This window comes from Anser cygnoides, chromosome 2, assembly GCF_040182565.1.
Source record: "Anser cygnoides isolate HZ-2024a breed goose chromosome 2, Taihu_goose_T2T_genome, whole genome shotgun sequence".
Classification (NCBI taxonomy): domain Eukaryota; kingdom Metazoa; phylum Chordata; class Aves; order Anseriformes; family Anatidae; genus Anser; species Anser cygnoides.
Genome location: NC_089874.1, coordinates 109,581,016 through 109,597,500, shown reverse-complemented (window position 1 = coordinate 109,597,500; position 16,485 = coordinate 109,581,016). Strand labels below are relative to the sequence as shown.

Sequence of the window (16,485 nt, the reverse complement as noted above, 5' to 3'; positions counted from 1 at the left end):
TTCCCTTTCCCAAGATGAGATGGTATGCAACTGTGTACAGAACTGTTTAAACACAGGTTGGATAGTTTTTAGACCATATACTGACAAGAAAGAAGCCAGAAATTATAATCAAAGGGAGAGAACATCCCTGTGTGCTCAAAAACTGAGCAAGGATGCAGTTTAAATGTCACAAACTAAGAAAATGTTTAAAACTAAGGTGTTTGTTTCAGTCAGGTTTACTTAAACAACAAAGAATATCTCACTGCTTTTTACTGAAACTTTTCAGTGGGTGGACAGTCAGCTGAAATCATATAATCTGTAAGACCAAGTGAAGCAGAAGATCCCTCCAAATAACTTTGTATGTTATCAATTTAATTTTTTTCTTTTTTAATTGCATACACTGCATCAACAGAAAGCTACCATTCTTTTGTGCCAGATGAAAGACCGTGAAAAAATATTTTTCAAATACCAACGGGCTTTTCTTATTACCACAGAAATTTCAGATGGAGACTCAAACCATTCCATTCCCACAGTAGAGATGGCTGCATGTAAGCTGCTATCTGCTTTAACTTATGAAGTGAAAATATTCACATTGTCCAGTGGGTCATATTGATTGATGATCTTACTGTGTATGGACTTTCAGCATGAGAAGAACACATTTCATTTCAGTTAGGCAAATGATTTCTATATACGCAAGCAAACCCATTTTTCTAAAGTCCTTTTTTTCCAAACTTAATTTTAAATTGAAAACGTCCCAAGCAGTGCTGAGCAGTTTCCATTTAGCTATTTTCTCTGTTTTTAAAAATGAGCATCGTAGGAGCCTAATTGTTTGATTAAATACAATAAATGCAGACTGACTTCTCCTAGAAACTACCCTGTAGCCTAACTGTAAACATCTGCCTTTGTTTGGTCTTTGCACTGCAGTTGTTAGTGCAACAGTATTATTAGAATGTATTTGCATATTAAAGAGGTGGGTTAGAGTCAGTCCAAGGGAAATTATATCTTGAAATTGCCTTAAGAGCAGGGCTTTGTTTTCTCGCTGAAACGAGCTGTTCAGCTGCTGTTGCAAGAGGCTGGAGCCCATTGGGGTGGATGTTCGATCCATTATTCATGATTTTAGTAGAGCTGGGTTACGGTGGGAGGGGGAAATGATTCCTCACCATCCAAAGAAAAAGCAAGTGAACTGGCAAGAATCTCCATAACTGAAAGGCATGGCAAAACTAAAAAAGGTAATGCAATGCTTTATGGAGCAAATGCCTGGTACAAATCAAAGGATTACTATGGCAACAAATGGAAACCTGTGTAAAATATGATTAAAAAAATTTCATCTGGTGGATTTTACCCTTTCTACCAGCGGAATAGCCATAAACAAAATGCAGCTTCCTTAAAGCAGGCTGCAGACTTCTCATGTTTATTCAGAGGTAATAAGACATTCTGGAGAAGAAAAAACTCTTTCAAAGTATCCCCCCTTTTTTTTTTTTTTGGTATTTAATACCAGATGTTCCAAAATTGAGCTGTATTTCCTAGCAAATTCTTATTTTTCAGTGACAAGGTATCATTTCTGCCCTTAGCTGTGTAAGTAAGTATGTATCACCAAAGGCAAAAGTACTCGTCTTTGCATTTTAGGTTTGAATATTGTGATTAGTTTTATACACACCTTTTAAAAACTCACATATCTGTTTCTCTGTACAAAAACGCCACAAAATTTCAGTTCCTCCAGTTTTATGGAAAAAGAATCACTGGTTTGATTTAATTTATAAGGTACGATTTGTCACCAGAGAATTAAAATAAAAGCAGATACGGCAGGAAAGGTGAGAGCATATCTTCAGAAGCAAGTTTTTTGCAAGTTCTATTAGTAGGTAGGAAGAGGTCACATTGAGGAATAATTTCTTCTAGGCCATTCTTAATCTGTTTATCCATTTTTCTTACTTATTTTGCCCATAAGAAATATGGAGCAGATCAATTAGTGTAAATTAATTTCTGGGTTAAATGTGAACCAACCAAATACAGTGATGTGCAATTTAGGTAAGTCACTTTATCACGTGCTTTGAGTCAAGTCTTCAGTATGGATAGATTTTGGCCGTGAGAATTTTGGTCTATATTTTGAATATTCTATTTTCAGCTTGTTTTAGAGTCCGTGATCCTTCCGTGCAACTTTCACTGAGAAATTTTCAGCTGGATGACATTCACAGCAGCTCCCAGACATGCGCTGAAAATTTGCACATCCTTTCTCTTGCCCTGATTTAAGATATTGTTTTCCCAGAAAAGAAACAGTGAATGTTTTATACATTGTGACTTTTCTTTATGAAAGAGAGAAAGAGAGAAAGAAAGAGAAAGAAAGAAAGAAAGAAAGAAAGAAAGAAATAAAGAAAGAAAGAAAGAAAGAAAGAAAGAAAGAAAGAAAGAAAGAAAGAAAGAAAGAAAGAAAGAAAAAGAAAGAAAGAAAGAAAGAAAGGGAAAGAAAAAGGGCACCACATACATAGAAAGTTGCATTTCTTAGTGTCCACTGTTCCTCCAATTCAAAGTTGTGGGAAGAAGAAAGACAAACTGGTGCTGACAGTATTCCTTCCCACCAAGATTAGGAGCAGCAAGAATAATTTACTTTGATGAATTGTATTCTTTCTTGCTAAGCAAGATTCCCTAAAGGTTGACCACATAATGGCATAAAAGACCCTTTATGATGTAAATCTGGATATTCCAGTCCTAACTGAACTCAATGAGACTTTGTATACTATCCATACAATGAGATGGATTTTTAAAGACCTGGAGCAAAGTGTTCTGTGTTTTCATAAAATAAGAGACTCATAAGCACAGACAAATAACCACAGCTGTCTATTTTATGCTAGTGAATGGAATATACGCCATATATTTTTAAGTGTGAAAGGAGAAGAGTACATCTCCAGAAGTAGCCTCTGAGGATTCAGTTAGATGTGTACTGCATGTAAAAAACTAATACAAAAGACATTGGAAGTTCCTGCCAAGTCTTTGTTGTTGTATGCAAGCAATGGTCAGCTGTGAAGTATAAAAAAGTAGTAGTTTTTAGTCTGTGTGGTCTAAAGCATTATAACATGGCATCTGGTGAGCAGCATAAAGTGTTCTTCTTTTGGCTTCCTTGGAATTGCACACAAATGCTGGAGAGCATCTTTCTACCCTGCATCCTTAGGCCTTATTTTGCTCCATCCCACTTGAAAAAAGGCTAAAAAGAATTGTTGCATATAAATCGATTGAATTTCCAGGCAAACTGAGGTTTGAAATAGCTATGGTAAAACAGAGAAAACAGACAAGTAAAACGCAGCCATTCCTCATGGTGCATGGCAATCATAGTAAAGCAGTTGTAAAAACGTGGTTTTATGTGAGCTGAAAAGTAACCTGAAAAGCCTTCAGCATGCTGACAGGGGCAGAAAGATGTTGGTGGAATGAGCTGTGGTGAAGCCCCCAAACTGTGCATGACTTTTCTCTGACTGTCCTCTTGAGGTAAAAGACATCGGCGTGGATTAGCTTGTTCTGGAGTGATAACAGGTGAGATAAAGTGACCCGGCAGGAGGACTTGGCACCATCTGTCCGAGATGATGAGGGTGAAAGTAGACCCGGAAATGAAATAATTTGGGTTTCATTGGAAACTTTTGGTTGTTGTGGAGCTGCAGAAGAGGTGCACCTGTTTCTGTGACACTGTGTTGGAGTAGCACTAGCCTGTAGTTCTCGTTATAGCGTGTTTCCGTGTCTCGTTGTAGTGAGTTTGTGTCCTGTTTCTGTGGTGTCGGTATGTTGTGTGGTGGCTATCACATTTGGGGTGTTTTCTGTTCCTCCCGTAGCGCATCCATTAATGAGAAAAAAGGAGAGAAAGAATGGAAATTAGCAGGATATCAACTTTCGTCTTGCTTTTGTAGCAGTGTTGCTTCACAAAACAAAAACACAGTTGTGCCACAGACTGCATCCTGCTGATTAGATGGTAGGGGACTGATTTCCACATACAAGCAAACAGGCATCCACCAATGCAATGTCAGGTGCCTGAACTGCATATACAAATATGTATGCATTCTATATTTACGATCCAGACATTTAGCAGCAATCCATTAGGCCCTTAAGCAGCCTTGTCTCCCTTGATTTGAGCAATACTAATCCCGCTGCTCTTACTAGAAATTACATTATATAAAATGATAGACTGTGAAGAGCCCTCAGGTTGCACTGGAAGAAAAAGGTTGTGCAGCTCTGCATTCATGCATTAGCTGATCTTCAGCATGTTTGCCGCTTATAAAAATATATCATCCTTGAACAGGCAAAGCAATTGTAAAAGGATTTGCACTGTTGAGTGTGCATGTAGTAGCATATCTGCCTTTGTGAAGTATTTAAACTCTTCCTAGTAATTTCAGAAGTTATCATGTAATCCCAGTGCCCAAGCTTCCTGGAACTTGGCTTTGCATGGGCTGCATGTTTTAAAAAATTTGCGCAAGTTCATCATTTTCTTGTCCTAACTTTGCAGACACGAGATGTTCTCAGTGTATATGTAACTGTGTAGCTCCAATTAATATTAGTCTGAATTGCAACATACAATCTCGTAGCAAATCATTGTTGATTGGAAAACACAAGTGCGAAGTGAATAGTGAAAAATTCAAACCTTGGCTTCCTGGGAAAAGTTTTTGCTGCTCTGATTCAGCTCCCAATTTCAGGAGTCCAAAAATGAACATTATTTCTAGCTGCCCAAGTATGTAGTCCTATTACTCTAGAGAGAGTCACATTAAGATCAGTTATACTTCCTATATATTTCAAATTAATAACATATTCATTTTTACAAGAATTGTGCTGTCTCCATTTCCTGAGACACGTTATAAGACTTTTTAAGTGATTATTGGCAACAGGAGAGAGTTGCCATGTTGTAACTGTTTTTGCCAGAAACAATTTGCATGATTCTGACTAATTTTGAACTCATAAACAGAAGAAACACACCTTTTTTTAAAATTACACCTGAATTAACTGGGTACATTGGTTCTTATTTATCATGTTCCTAAAGAAGCCTCATCAGAAAAAAAAAGAATGCAGAAATTACTGGTGAAGGTAATTTTTCCTTTGTTGGGTGAGATGTACCCAAGTGTAACTATCACATGATGTACAAATAATTGCAAAGAACTGTCAAATCCCACTGCAAGCAGTTCTTTCCAAATTATTTCTGAGACCAAATTGGCCTTGTGTAATAAAACATGCCTGCAGACACGTTAATGCCTAAAACAAAATGGGTAAGGCAGATAATGTGGTAGCTCGCTCCCATCTCAGTCACCTACACGCCTTTCTGCGTGCTGGAAGTGTCACTTCTTCAGGTACAACACAGACGTGCACAAGTCAGTAAGGGTGTCAAGTGAAGAAGGAACTTAGAGGGCCCAGAAAGTAGATGTAGGTGACTTCTGTTGCTCGGTGGAGTACAGTCCTGCGGGTGGTTTATGGGATACTTCTGTCTGCCTTTTCTCCTTCTTCCCTAAAAGAGGACAGGAGCATCTGTTCCAGGGGCAAATAGTTTTTTGTATTTTGAGTAACAAAGACTGCTTTGAGTAACCCTGGCCCCAACAGCAGCAGGAGCTGGTTTTGCTCTCCAGAAGGGAGAGGAGAAGGATATCAGGGCTGATGCCAAATGGAGGATGGCAGTGCAGCCCCTGGGAGCCAGCATTAAGTCATTGCACCTGCTGAGGTTGGAGCGTGCTGGACATCAGCCAGTGGAGAATTTGGGTTTGTGCTTCAAAGCCTGAAGGGATCCCTTCTTTAAGTGCGTCTTTACTCTGGGAAGTAGGCAATTGGTGCCGCAGAGCTTTCTGTGGTCGCACTCCTGGTGCGTGTGAAGAGAGCCTGGCTGAGCACCACGTTGCTGCAGGCAAATCAAGTCTAGCTCCAATGTGAGAGAGAAAATGAAGGATGTAGGAAGCGCTGATCAGGAGTGTAAGTGCCACGAGATTAATTAGCACAGTATAAATAATAAGGGCTGTGACTCTGCCTTCTTGGATCTTTATTTTTGAATTAAGTAACTGTCAGGAACAAAGTGGATGGGATCCCAAATTTATATTCAATGTAAAATTGAAATTACTAAGACAAAAATAGTGTTGGACCTGGAAGGGGAGATACTTAAGCGTAACGGTCAGATCTCAGGCTTACCTAGCTTATCACCATGACATTTATAGAGTAATTATTTTGAGTGGAAATTGCAGAATGAAGTCTACTTGTGCAGAGAGCTGTTCTGTATCTGAAGAAAGGGACTTCTTATGCTCAGTTGGTTTAATAAGTATTATCCCATTAGGTGTCTCCTCAGAAGTATTGCACATGAATAAATAATAAGGTGCAATATACATACATTAGATAAATCTTGTGCAGAGGTGTTTAAATTTTAAGGCATTGATTATCGTAGACAAATCTGCCACCAATCCTGGAATCCTGCTAATAGGAGCTGATCTGGCAGGCTTCATTCAGGGTGAGCTGCCTCACCTGCTTGAGTGCAACCCTGGAGCAGGGGCCTGAAGGGAAGAAGACAACGAGTAACACCAGCATCGCAGCTTTAGCCTTCAGAAGAAGCCATGCAGGCAATTCCCACAGCCATGTAGGGCATTGCTGTTTATTTGCACACTGTGCTTTGGTTTTAACTACCAATAACCATGAGTTGTGCAGATGTCTATCCTGCGGTTCTTTTCTTTTTCTTCTTTTTTCCACCACTGAGACCCACTTTCTGCTATACCTACCCCTTTGTCCTGCTGATCAGCTGAGGGGTTCCCATGTTTTACCTGTACAGAGTGTATCGATACAGGAGCTTCAGGCTCAGCTTGAGCAGGAGACAAGACTTCACCGAGAGGAGCAAGAAAAGTTTACAGAAAGGATCATTCAGGTAAATACGAAACCCGGCTGCTGGGAGAGACGCGTGACCCTGCCGCGTGCACCTCGCGGTGTGCACATCGTTTGTCAGGAACATGGGAGCCACAGTCTGAAGGTTGGGCTTTTTTCAGCTCCACTGGGTCAGTGGAGAAGCTGGAGGCTGGGCAAACACAAACTCAAGCCTATTTTGCAGCTTTGAGTCTGGTTTCTCTGATTGTTGGAAATGAGTTTTGTCCTCCCCTGCGAGTAGCCCATGTTAGGAGGCCGTGGCACTGGCAGAGGAAATCAAGCCGTATGGGTTATTTCCTTCCAGACAGCCTCCTCAACGGATGAGTGCAAGGGGAAGCTGAGGCAGGGATGTGAAACACTGCACAGGGACTTATATCAGCCTCGTCAGTTCTCCACAAGTGAGGGAAGAGTACATTTGATCTCTGGGAGCATGGTTTGGCTCTGTGCCTTTTTCGGGTCCCTGCTAGCCCAAAGAAAATCCATCTCTTCTCTGATGCTGGAGGAGTTGTTGCACTCTTGTATCAGAGACACAAACCAGGATCTTTTGTATTCCTCAGTACATCACGTTTCCAACCCTCTTATTCATAGTTGGTGAATAAATCATATTTTGTTATATGAGCTCCCCCTGCTCTTTTGAAGGTTGGAGCGTATTAGTCAATTGTTTCATGACCTTGAGCTCCTAGAAAAAAAACTACAATCTGTTGCTCATTTTTTGCAGGCTATTGGCTCTTAACTGAAGTTTTCTTTTTAAGTTTACTCATAGACTAAATTCATCACAATTGCTGCATAGTATATAAAGCATTTATCCTTGTGCCAGCTAATCTCATAATGCCCAAGTGGTACCTCTCCATTTTTCCTAAGTAGCTTTAATTTTCAGTTGATCTCCGTAGGAGCTTTCTCATGGAGGCTTTTGAAGGCAACCAGTAAATTGATTTCCTTCCTAGTTGCCTTGGCCGTGAATGCTTTTTGGAAGCTATGCCCTCCTCAGATTTCTTTTCTTTTGCAATAGCGGTCCATTGAAAAAAGCACAGAACTCTGTGAAGCTACCTCCACCAGGGTCTTCTGCAAGAATTTGTGGCCACAGGGACTTAGACCATAACAGCTTGTAAAAACAATTGAAAATGAAGCAGAATCAAAGCTAACAATTCGAGCTAACAGCCAGTAGAAATAGAATAATAAAAACATCTTCTGGATTTTTCATTTTTTCCAGATTATGCCCATCCTGTTGATATTATTCCTTTTTTATCATCTTCCAGGATTTCTGGTGGAAATGACTCATAGATCTTTGCTGTATTTAACCATAGCTCCATTTGGTGGAAGAACCTGCATCAACACAAAATCTGCTCATTTCTTCCCTTTAAAACTGAGTGTAAAAGAACCCCCTTTTTTACTATTTCAGGTTTTTTTTGTGACATTTAATTACATCAAACTGATGTATGGTAGCAGTGTATAGTCCCCATGAGTATTATCAGAAGTTGCATGTATGTTTTGGGGGACATTAATTTGTTTCAGACTACTTTTAAGATGCATTTTAAACCCATTTAAGTTAGAAACTACTGTGAATAACCCTAATTTATTCAAGAATATATTTCTAAGCTTTATATTTACTTAAAGAATGATTTATTTACAAATTTTATTCTAAAAATCTTCCAACCCATCTAGATCAATGTTATGGATATATGTTGAAGAACTTCTTAAGGCATGGTTGCATAAATGCTGGAAGTTTGTGTTGTGCCAGAACACCTCATTTAAAGGGCAGAAGAGTCATTAATAAATTACCTAGTGTGGGATAGTAGCCTGTGTCACCAGCATCAAATGTTGCTGTGAAAACCAAGCAAAGATTTATAGCAGTATGAAGTGCTAGGTGCTCCATGCTCCTGAAAAAGAATCTCTGAAGCATTCTCCATTCCTTTGTGCATGTTGCTTATTGCAGGAATGTTCCTATGTTTAAATTGTTGTGCTCATTAGTTTACTGTTATTAGTTACTTCATAGATGTCATCTATGGAGCTGGTCAAAGGAGATCCTGTTGTTCCACAAAATGGAAAGTAATAGAAACTGGCATTGGCAAGCAGTGGTTCTGTATTCTTTTTCTGGCTGCCTTTTCTTGATCAATCAGAACTACAACTTGGTTGAAGGGGAAATACCATCTCATCCATGCAGAGAATGAAATGCGGTACAACTAGCTTGTATAAGTGGTGTTGGGCCATGGTCATGCCATGGTTTGATTTTTGATATGTTGAGGGAGAAATCATTTTTAAAGAATATTGTTTCAGATGAGCTTGTGTTGAAACAGGTGCAATTATATGTGTGCTAGTACTGAAACTGAGACCTTGTGAATGCCAAGTTGCAGCCTATTGCTGTCTCTTCAGTTCCTGCATGTCTCTCTCATCTAGAAGTATTTTTCTTCTAGGCTCAGACACCTCTGAGTATGAACTGTGAGAAGTGAAGGACCAGTAGTTCTATCTGAGGTACTGGTGTGGGTCCTTGGGAAGCATTGCCCTTCCAGAAGGAGAAGGAGATGTCACAGAGGAGGGGACGAGTCTGTGGCCAGGGAGGGAAGAGGTGAAGATAATATTGAACAGGTTGCCCAGAGAAGCTGTGGATGCTCCATCACTGGAGGTGTTCAGGGCCAGGTTGGTCGAGGCCCTGGGCAACCTGATCTAGTGGGTGGCATCCTTGCCCATGGCAGGGGGGTTGGAACCAGGTGATCTTTAAGGTCCCTTCCAACACAAGCCATTCTGTGATGAGTCTGTGAATATTCTGGACTGTCTTGTAGGGCAGCTGCAGTCCCACCTCCTAGGAATAGCTACAAACGCATTTAGCAGGTGTGATGTGTGCAGCAGTTCAGGGTGGTGCCTGTGCTGGGATACAATCAAGAGAAGAAAATATGAAGGGGATAAAATGTATAAGCAGCAACAGAGTTCTCATGCATCTTTAAAGTAAACAAACTGTCCACTTCCAGTGCAGATTACTTGCATGTGGTTATCTAAGCTAAGTTTATCAGCTGCTGTCCTCTAATTTCCTCAGCATGCCAGTTATGACTGCTGAGGAACCTGTTGAGCCAAACTCAATAGCTACTCACTATTGATGAAACTTAGAAATTTCGGTTTGTCTCACCCAACGAAGTTCAAATCCTGGAGACTCCCCCAGCGCATTGACATTAATCTGTTGTTCCATTAAAGCTGGAGGAGGAGCATATGCAGACCCTGCGGAGGAAAGATTTGGAAGTGCAGAGCTTGACTTTGCAGAACAAACTGGAAGAGAAGACCTGGAGCCAGGAGAAGAGCCTACTGCACCAAGAACTCAGGCATTTCAAGCAGGACACCTTCCTCCTGTATGTCAAACTGAAGTGGCTGCTGAAACACTGGCGGCAAGGCAAGCGAATGGAGGAGGAAGGGGAGGACATATTAGAGGTAACTGTTGCATCTCATTAACCCAGTGAAATTGCAAGCAGTGGGGTGTCCCTTCTTTAACTAGATTTTAAATACAAAGTGGCATCAGGAACTTAATAATTACTCATGGATTGTAAGGGGACACAAATCAAACTTGACTTTTTTTTCAATATTGACTTGTGCTAAAGGATATTTTGCATATCTTTCTGTTACAGATCACCTCTCTTTAAATCTAAACCCTTAACTAGTACAAGCATCTGGCCTTGAAAAAATCTCACGTAGTAAATGAAGATTTAATTAGGTCTCTAAGATAAGACTCCTGAATAATTTTTGGAAAGAGAGATACATTTGTGAGCTGGTGGAATCAAATCTCTTTAGATAGATTGAGTGCTGTCATTTTTGTCATCGTGTGCACAGTGTGTTCCTTATGAAGCCTGCATCAATACAGATGGAGGGAAGCTCTGTTTTCATGTTGGCAAGAGAATTGTACAGTTTCTTGTGGGAACTTACAGTGAATCATTCTTGTTTGTTCCTTTTCCTTGTACGCACGTCTATCACCGTCAGCAGCAGTACACCAGTAGTCATCTAAGTTATTTTCCAAGTAGAAACTAAATTAAGATCAGGAATTTCAGGAGTACATAACAACCTGGAATCCCTAAGCTGACACATTTTAGAAGGGGTGTGATTGCCAGAACATGCACTGTGAAAAAGGGTGCTGCTAAATTGTGTCAAGCTGCATATCCAGAATTACCATTTGATTCAAAAATCTTACCTAAAGAAAACGTAAGTAGAAAAACGTGCTTGTCCATTCTGACACTTTAACAAAAATTCTTGGGAATCATACATTGATCAGCAATTATTTGTCCTGCAATTCTGAAACCCTCTGCTAAGGCACCTAAGTAATTTTTTTCAGTATTGCATGTATCTATATACCCAGTGTCTTTCAATGTTTGCTACATTTGGCAGAATGAGTAACCTTTCAGCTCTGGTAGGAATATGCTTAAGTAGAAAGCTCCAGTGTTTTTTATTCTGGATAAAGGGTGGGTGAGCATCTTTACCTTTATCAGCTATGGTGTAATGAGTCAGAAACAAAAGATGAGTAGCTATTTAGAAATAATTTCATTCTACTTTACTTCAGCAGTACTAATTTGCTTCTGTGTAAACTAGCTCATCTTCTAATATCAAAATAGGTTTCATTTTTTCACTGTTTTGATTTTTTGACTGGTTAATTTACAATCAGTCCATCTCCAGTCATTAGTGGTGTCAAGTGCTTTGCTAATGCAGTAGAGAGAACAAAGTGCTAGATAGGGATACTCCCTGATCTCCATGTTTTCATTATGCATTACCACCAGTGTCCTGTCTAGTCTTTCACTGACGCATGGTGGATTATATCCATCATACTGCTTTGCAGTACACCCATCCTCTCAGCTGCCTAGATCTCCTATCTTGCAGGCCTGCATTGCATGTTCTCATATGCATCGTGTCATATGATATCACTCAAAGACCATTCCCTGTACCCTAGAGAACAGAAGTCAATATATCCCACCTTAGAGCCCCAGGAGAAAATAACCCCTTCCCTTAGCCCATCCGTAGATTTCTGTGCACCTAGGTAAGTGGCTAAAAGTGTTGATGTGTCCCATCTCTTACATTTCAGATTGAGCATCTTGAGGCCCTCCCAGAATTTGGCATTCAGTCTGAGCAGAAGGCGGATGATGCAGAGCGAGAGGAGGAGGAAGAGGATGTTGTGTTCGCACTGACAGATTTCTCCCAGCGTCCCACTGTGGAGAACAGTGATCACGGACCACAGCTGCAGACTGCAGAATTACTACAGCAGCAGAAGCAGGTACCATACCATTTGTATATCATGTCCTGGGAATGGAAACTGTGGATTTTCCAATGGAATTCATTTTCTTCTGCTGTTGTGTTAAAAATCACCTAGACTCACACTTGTAAAAATACTGCTAGCTACACAGCAATTACAATGGATTTCATCCGTTATATTTATATTTAATCAGGAGACATGTGATTACTGTTCTCTTGTTGGCAGTTGCTATCAGTGAAAAATCCTATTTCCTCTTGTGGCTGTTTGCCCAGAAACATCTATCAGTATGTGATGGTTTGCAGAATTTACATGCTCCTCTTGCCTGAGCACATCTATTGTATTCTACTGTCAAGCTTTTAGCAAGAAGAGGTGATTTTATTTCCTCTAAATAATTTAAGAAACTAGTACATGTATTTAATGTTTCCCTTACAGATGATGAAAAAGCAATTCAAAAGTTCCTTCCTGTCACTGGACTTGTTCTTAAATACCTAAAAGCAAACCAATCTGACTTTTCCCTGACATCTCTGTTGCCCTGCTTATGTGTGTCAGAGCACTGCCATATATCCCAGCTTTCTGCTTTGTACATCAATATACCAGCAGTCCTACCACTTACAATAAACATACAAAGGGACAGCATTAAGGCTTCTATGAGTTCTTCTGGTGCATCTTGTATTTTTTAAATGGAAAATGTGCAGATGACAACATCCTGTTACATGGAATCATTTGCAATTAGAAAGAGAATGGAGTGAGAATTATGTGTAAAACACAAATTCAGTGAAAAAGGTCTTGAAGGTTTCTGTGTTACGCTCAGTACCTGTCCAGGCCCCTGACTTGGGAGCCCAATCCACAGCGAGAGCTCTCAGACAAATACATCCCAATGATCGCATTACATTGCTGGACCCACTGCAGGCTCTTGGGCTGGTGTGTGTCTTTGCATTTCAGCTCTTCGCCTTGCATTCTCCAAACTCTTGGGACTAAGTAAAATCTGTTTACTTATTATCTATATGGTCTAATAGATACACAGCAGACAACAGTAAATCTCTGTCCTATAATAAGGCTAAATTTGTAGGTGCTGGGAGATGCACAGGCTGCCTTGCAACCAGCCTCACTAATTCAAGGTGTAACTTCATACACAATTTCCATTTGAATAAAAAATACTAGAGAACAAAAACCTGTGGTCTTTTACCACTTCATATTCCATTTTACATTTATATACTCTTTTGCTTTCCCTTTTAATTGTACTAGCTGACAACTCTACTCTCTAGCTAATTTTCTGTCACATGTGCTACCAAGGTAACAAAAAGTTGACCAGTTTGGCATTTGGAAAGGACCTAACATTGCTAATACTGTGGGAGGTCAGACAATGCTTTTTTCGAGGACATACCTTACCAGCCACCCAGACCCATCACAATCATCCTCTTGGCAAACTCTTCTCTTGTAGAGGCTGAAGAAGGCCATGGAAGAGATGCTCTTGACTACATCACTTAACTGTATTACATTTGTAGATTGATGTAAACTGAGTAAAATAAATGTAAATCGACATAATAACTCAGTACAACCTCTGTCCTATACTAACTGTCCATATATATCTCTTAAAATGACCAAGAACATTCAAATAAATTATGTCCTCCTTGAAATAATTATTGCTTCAACATTAATCGCAACTAAAGCAGCAGAAATGGGAAGCAGAATTGCTTATAATTCATTTCTATAAACTTTGCTAGATGGTTTAATGCAGCAGCTCCAGCTAATATTGCTTAAAGAAATGAGCCATAGGAACAGACCATGTCTCACCCGTCTTGATATTCAATAGTGCATGATATCCAAATGACCTGCGAAGGTGGAATAGGTTTCTTGCCTTCCCACAAAGAAAAAAGTGGTACTTCAACACTGCAAGAGTGAGTGTGTTTGCTAAGACGTTTCTCATTTCAAGTACTATTATGTGTTTTGCCTGCTCACTCTTTGTTATAACGTGCTGAATCTTCAAACAAGCACTGTATGTACTGACCAGCAGGTAAAGAGGGGTTTCAGTGCTGCAGTTCTGGTACTCTGAGAGTATCACAGACCCAGAGCACATCCTTCCTGAAGGGGTGGATGTCAGCAGCACTCAACTCCCAGTATACCACTGCCTAGTCAAACTACACTAAAAAAGCTCCCAGGGTTTTGGAGGAGGTCTTCTGGAGCTCCCTTAAGCTCCCAGCTGGAAATAAGCACTGTTTATACATTGAAATTGGGGTGAGTGGTGAAGCTAGGAGTCTACAAGTTTTGCACCTGCCCAGGAGAGTGCTAAGTTGTTGGTTCTGCTTGGTGAGCTCCAGGATGATATGCATCAGCATTTGTTTCACATTAGGAAGGAAAATTTTCAATAGACTATGAGTGGCTGAGACAACTAGGTCAGAAAAAAAGAAAAGGCTTCCTGTAACTTGAAGTAACCCATGCTTATTTTTAACACTTAACGTTAATATTTAATGACTTGTATTTTCAGCCTGCATTCTTACTGCTGACTTTCTTACCTTGCCTGAAAAGTGAAATAGCTTTGAGAAAAATTATAACCCCCGAGGCCTTAATTTCAAAAAGCAACCTTTAATGTTATATTATTATGATTTGAGTTACTCAACTTGATGGAAAGTACATGCCTCACTTGCCTAGGATTTTTACGTGGCTGGTATGTGAAGGGATGAAGGTACAGCAGAGGGGAAAGGGGAAATAAAAGGTTAGTTGATGAGAGGCAAAGTATGTGCAGACTCTGAGAGCAGCCAGTTCATCTTTCTCTTCATGCTGCTCTTGCTTGGGTGCCTCCTGTCCCAGCCAGACCTTTCTGACATAACCCAGATCCCTGGAGCAGGCATTGTCCCATGGCTGATAGCTGGGGCACATTGCCAATGGGTTGGGCAAGGAACTGGCAAGGTTCAAGAGCCATGAAGGAAGTCTGGTGAAGATAAGCTGCCAAGTCAGGCTGGTGGCCCTGCAGAGGAGGTCTTGCTGTAAATGAGCATTTCAATGTGTGTAGTGAAAAATGAGGGAGAAATACCTGCAGAAAAAAGAAATTACTTTGGTTCAGTTGAACAGAAAGAGTGGAGTGTCCGTTGGGTGGTATAAGTACAGGGAAGAAGAAAAGTTTAAACATGTGTGGTCCAAAGGAAAAAGCATTGATAAGCAATACACTCATGTATTGCTGCTAGTTGGGGGGAGGTCAAGAAAATCCCCAGTTAGATCTTTTTTTGCTCATACATGATTTGTTTTCAACACATAGGTAAGGAAAAAGCCCAAAGGAATAGTAATTAAAATTTAAATGTACTAAAATCATTTGCACTGAGACCTAGCTTCACTTTCGCCTAGACCTCTGACTACACTGAGAAAATGCATGGTTCTTGTTTTCTGTTTGGGCTCCTGGCCTCGTGGTTTTGATTGACTACTCCACTAAGCTGCTGGTAATACCAGACTGTGGCAGAATTCTGAAGTAAAATTCTCAAAGAAAAGAGAATTGTGATTAAAAGCAGAGCCAAGCTTCAAACAACAGCTCTGGTCCCAAACTTTTCTACTGCTAGAGGCTCCCATCTCTAGGGGTGACTACTTATCAAAGAGTCCAAAGACCTGGAATCTACCAGAGGTTTACTACATTAAGTTTTCATTTGCTGCCAGCTGTTGTTTCCTTCACCTATAAATCCTGAGTGGTGGATGCAGTAAGACTTCAAAGCACTTTTATAATTCTCTTGTCCTAGACCAGTTGTGAGTCAGTCGGGTTCCTCTATGCTCAGAAGTATGGTAAGGTACTAAAGAGACAGCTCCTTGCATGGGAGGCTGCCCAGGAAGTCACAACCATGCTCCATTTATTCTGCCTGCACAACATCCCTGGGAGGAACAGAAAGACCATAATAATCTTTATTTTGTATCTGTGGGACTTATTCTCATGCAGAAGCTGTTTGGCAGTTTTAGCAGCAGAAATCTCAGACATGTCTAGATGTAAATGTTGTATTTCAGAACACATTGTCTCAGAAGTACTTCATCTGTTCCCTAAAAACACTCTAGTTTGGCAAGCCGGAGAAATAATCTCACAGACCTCTCCAACTTCAGAATGTAAATACAAAGTCATGCAAAAGAGAATTCTCTACAGGAATTAGAAGTATGTAACCAAAACTGGATTTATATTGGCAAGGTAATTAAAATCCCAGCAAGCCCAAGGGGCACCTGGGGTACTTGTCTCATAACAACGACATTGATGTAATGCCTCTTGAAATGAGATGTGTCCTCATCCCAGTAGGCTACAAACCTGTAATGAGGCTCTTTTGGCTCCTCTCTGTACTAGTCCATCGCTTCTTTCTTCACAAAACCTTATTTTACAGGACTCTAAAGCTAAAAAAAATATATATATATATATATGTACAGGAATGAGGGATGTAGCTTGCTTTATTCTTATTTGGTTTTATTTTTCTTCTCCC

At 40.2% G+C, this 16,485-nt stretch overlaps 1 protein-coding gene across 10 annotated transcripts in view; it reads left to right on the top strand.

The window, feature by feature from the left end:
- Positions 1-16,485, top strand: part of MTCL1 (microtubule crosslinking factor 1) — a 104,269-nt gene that overhangs the window by 61,556 nt on the left and 26,228 nt on the right. For 7 of the 10 annotated variants that reach the window (XM_066992775.1, XM_066992770.1, XM_066992771.1 and 4 more), the window contains 3 exons: positions 6,743-6,835; positions 10,015-10,245; positions 11,879-12,067. In XM_066992775.1, coding sequence (XP_066848876.1) covers positions 6,743-6,835; positions 10,015-10,245; positions 11,879-12,067 — 513 coding nt within the window. The remainder of the gene's footprint in view (positions 1-6,742; positions 6,836-10,014; positions 10,246-11,878; positions 12,068-16,485) is intronic. The other 3 variants (XM_066992773.1, XM_066992776.1, XM_066992779.1) reach the window with 1 other exon arrangement.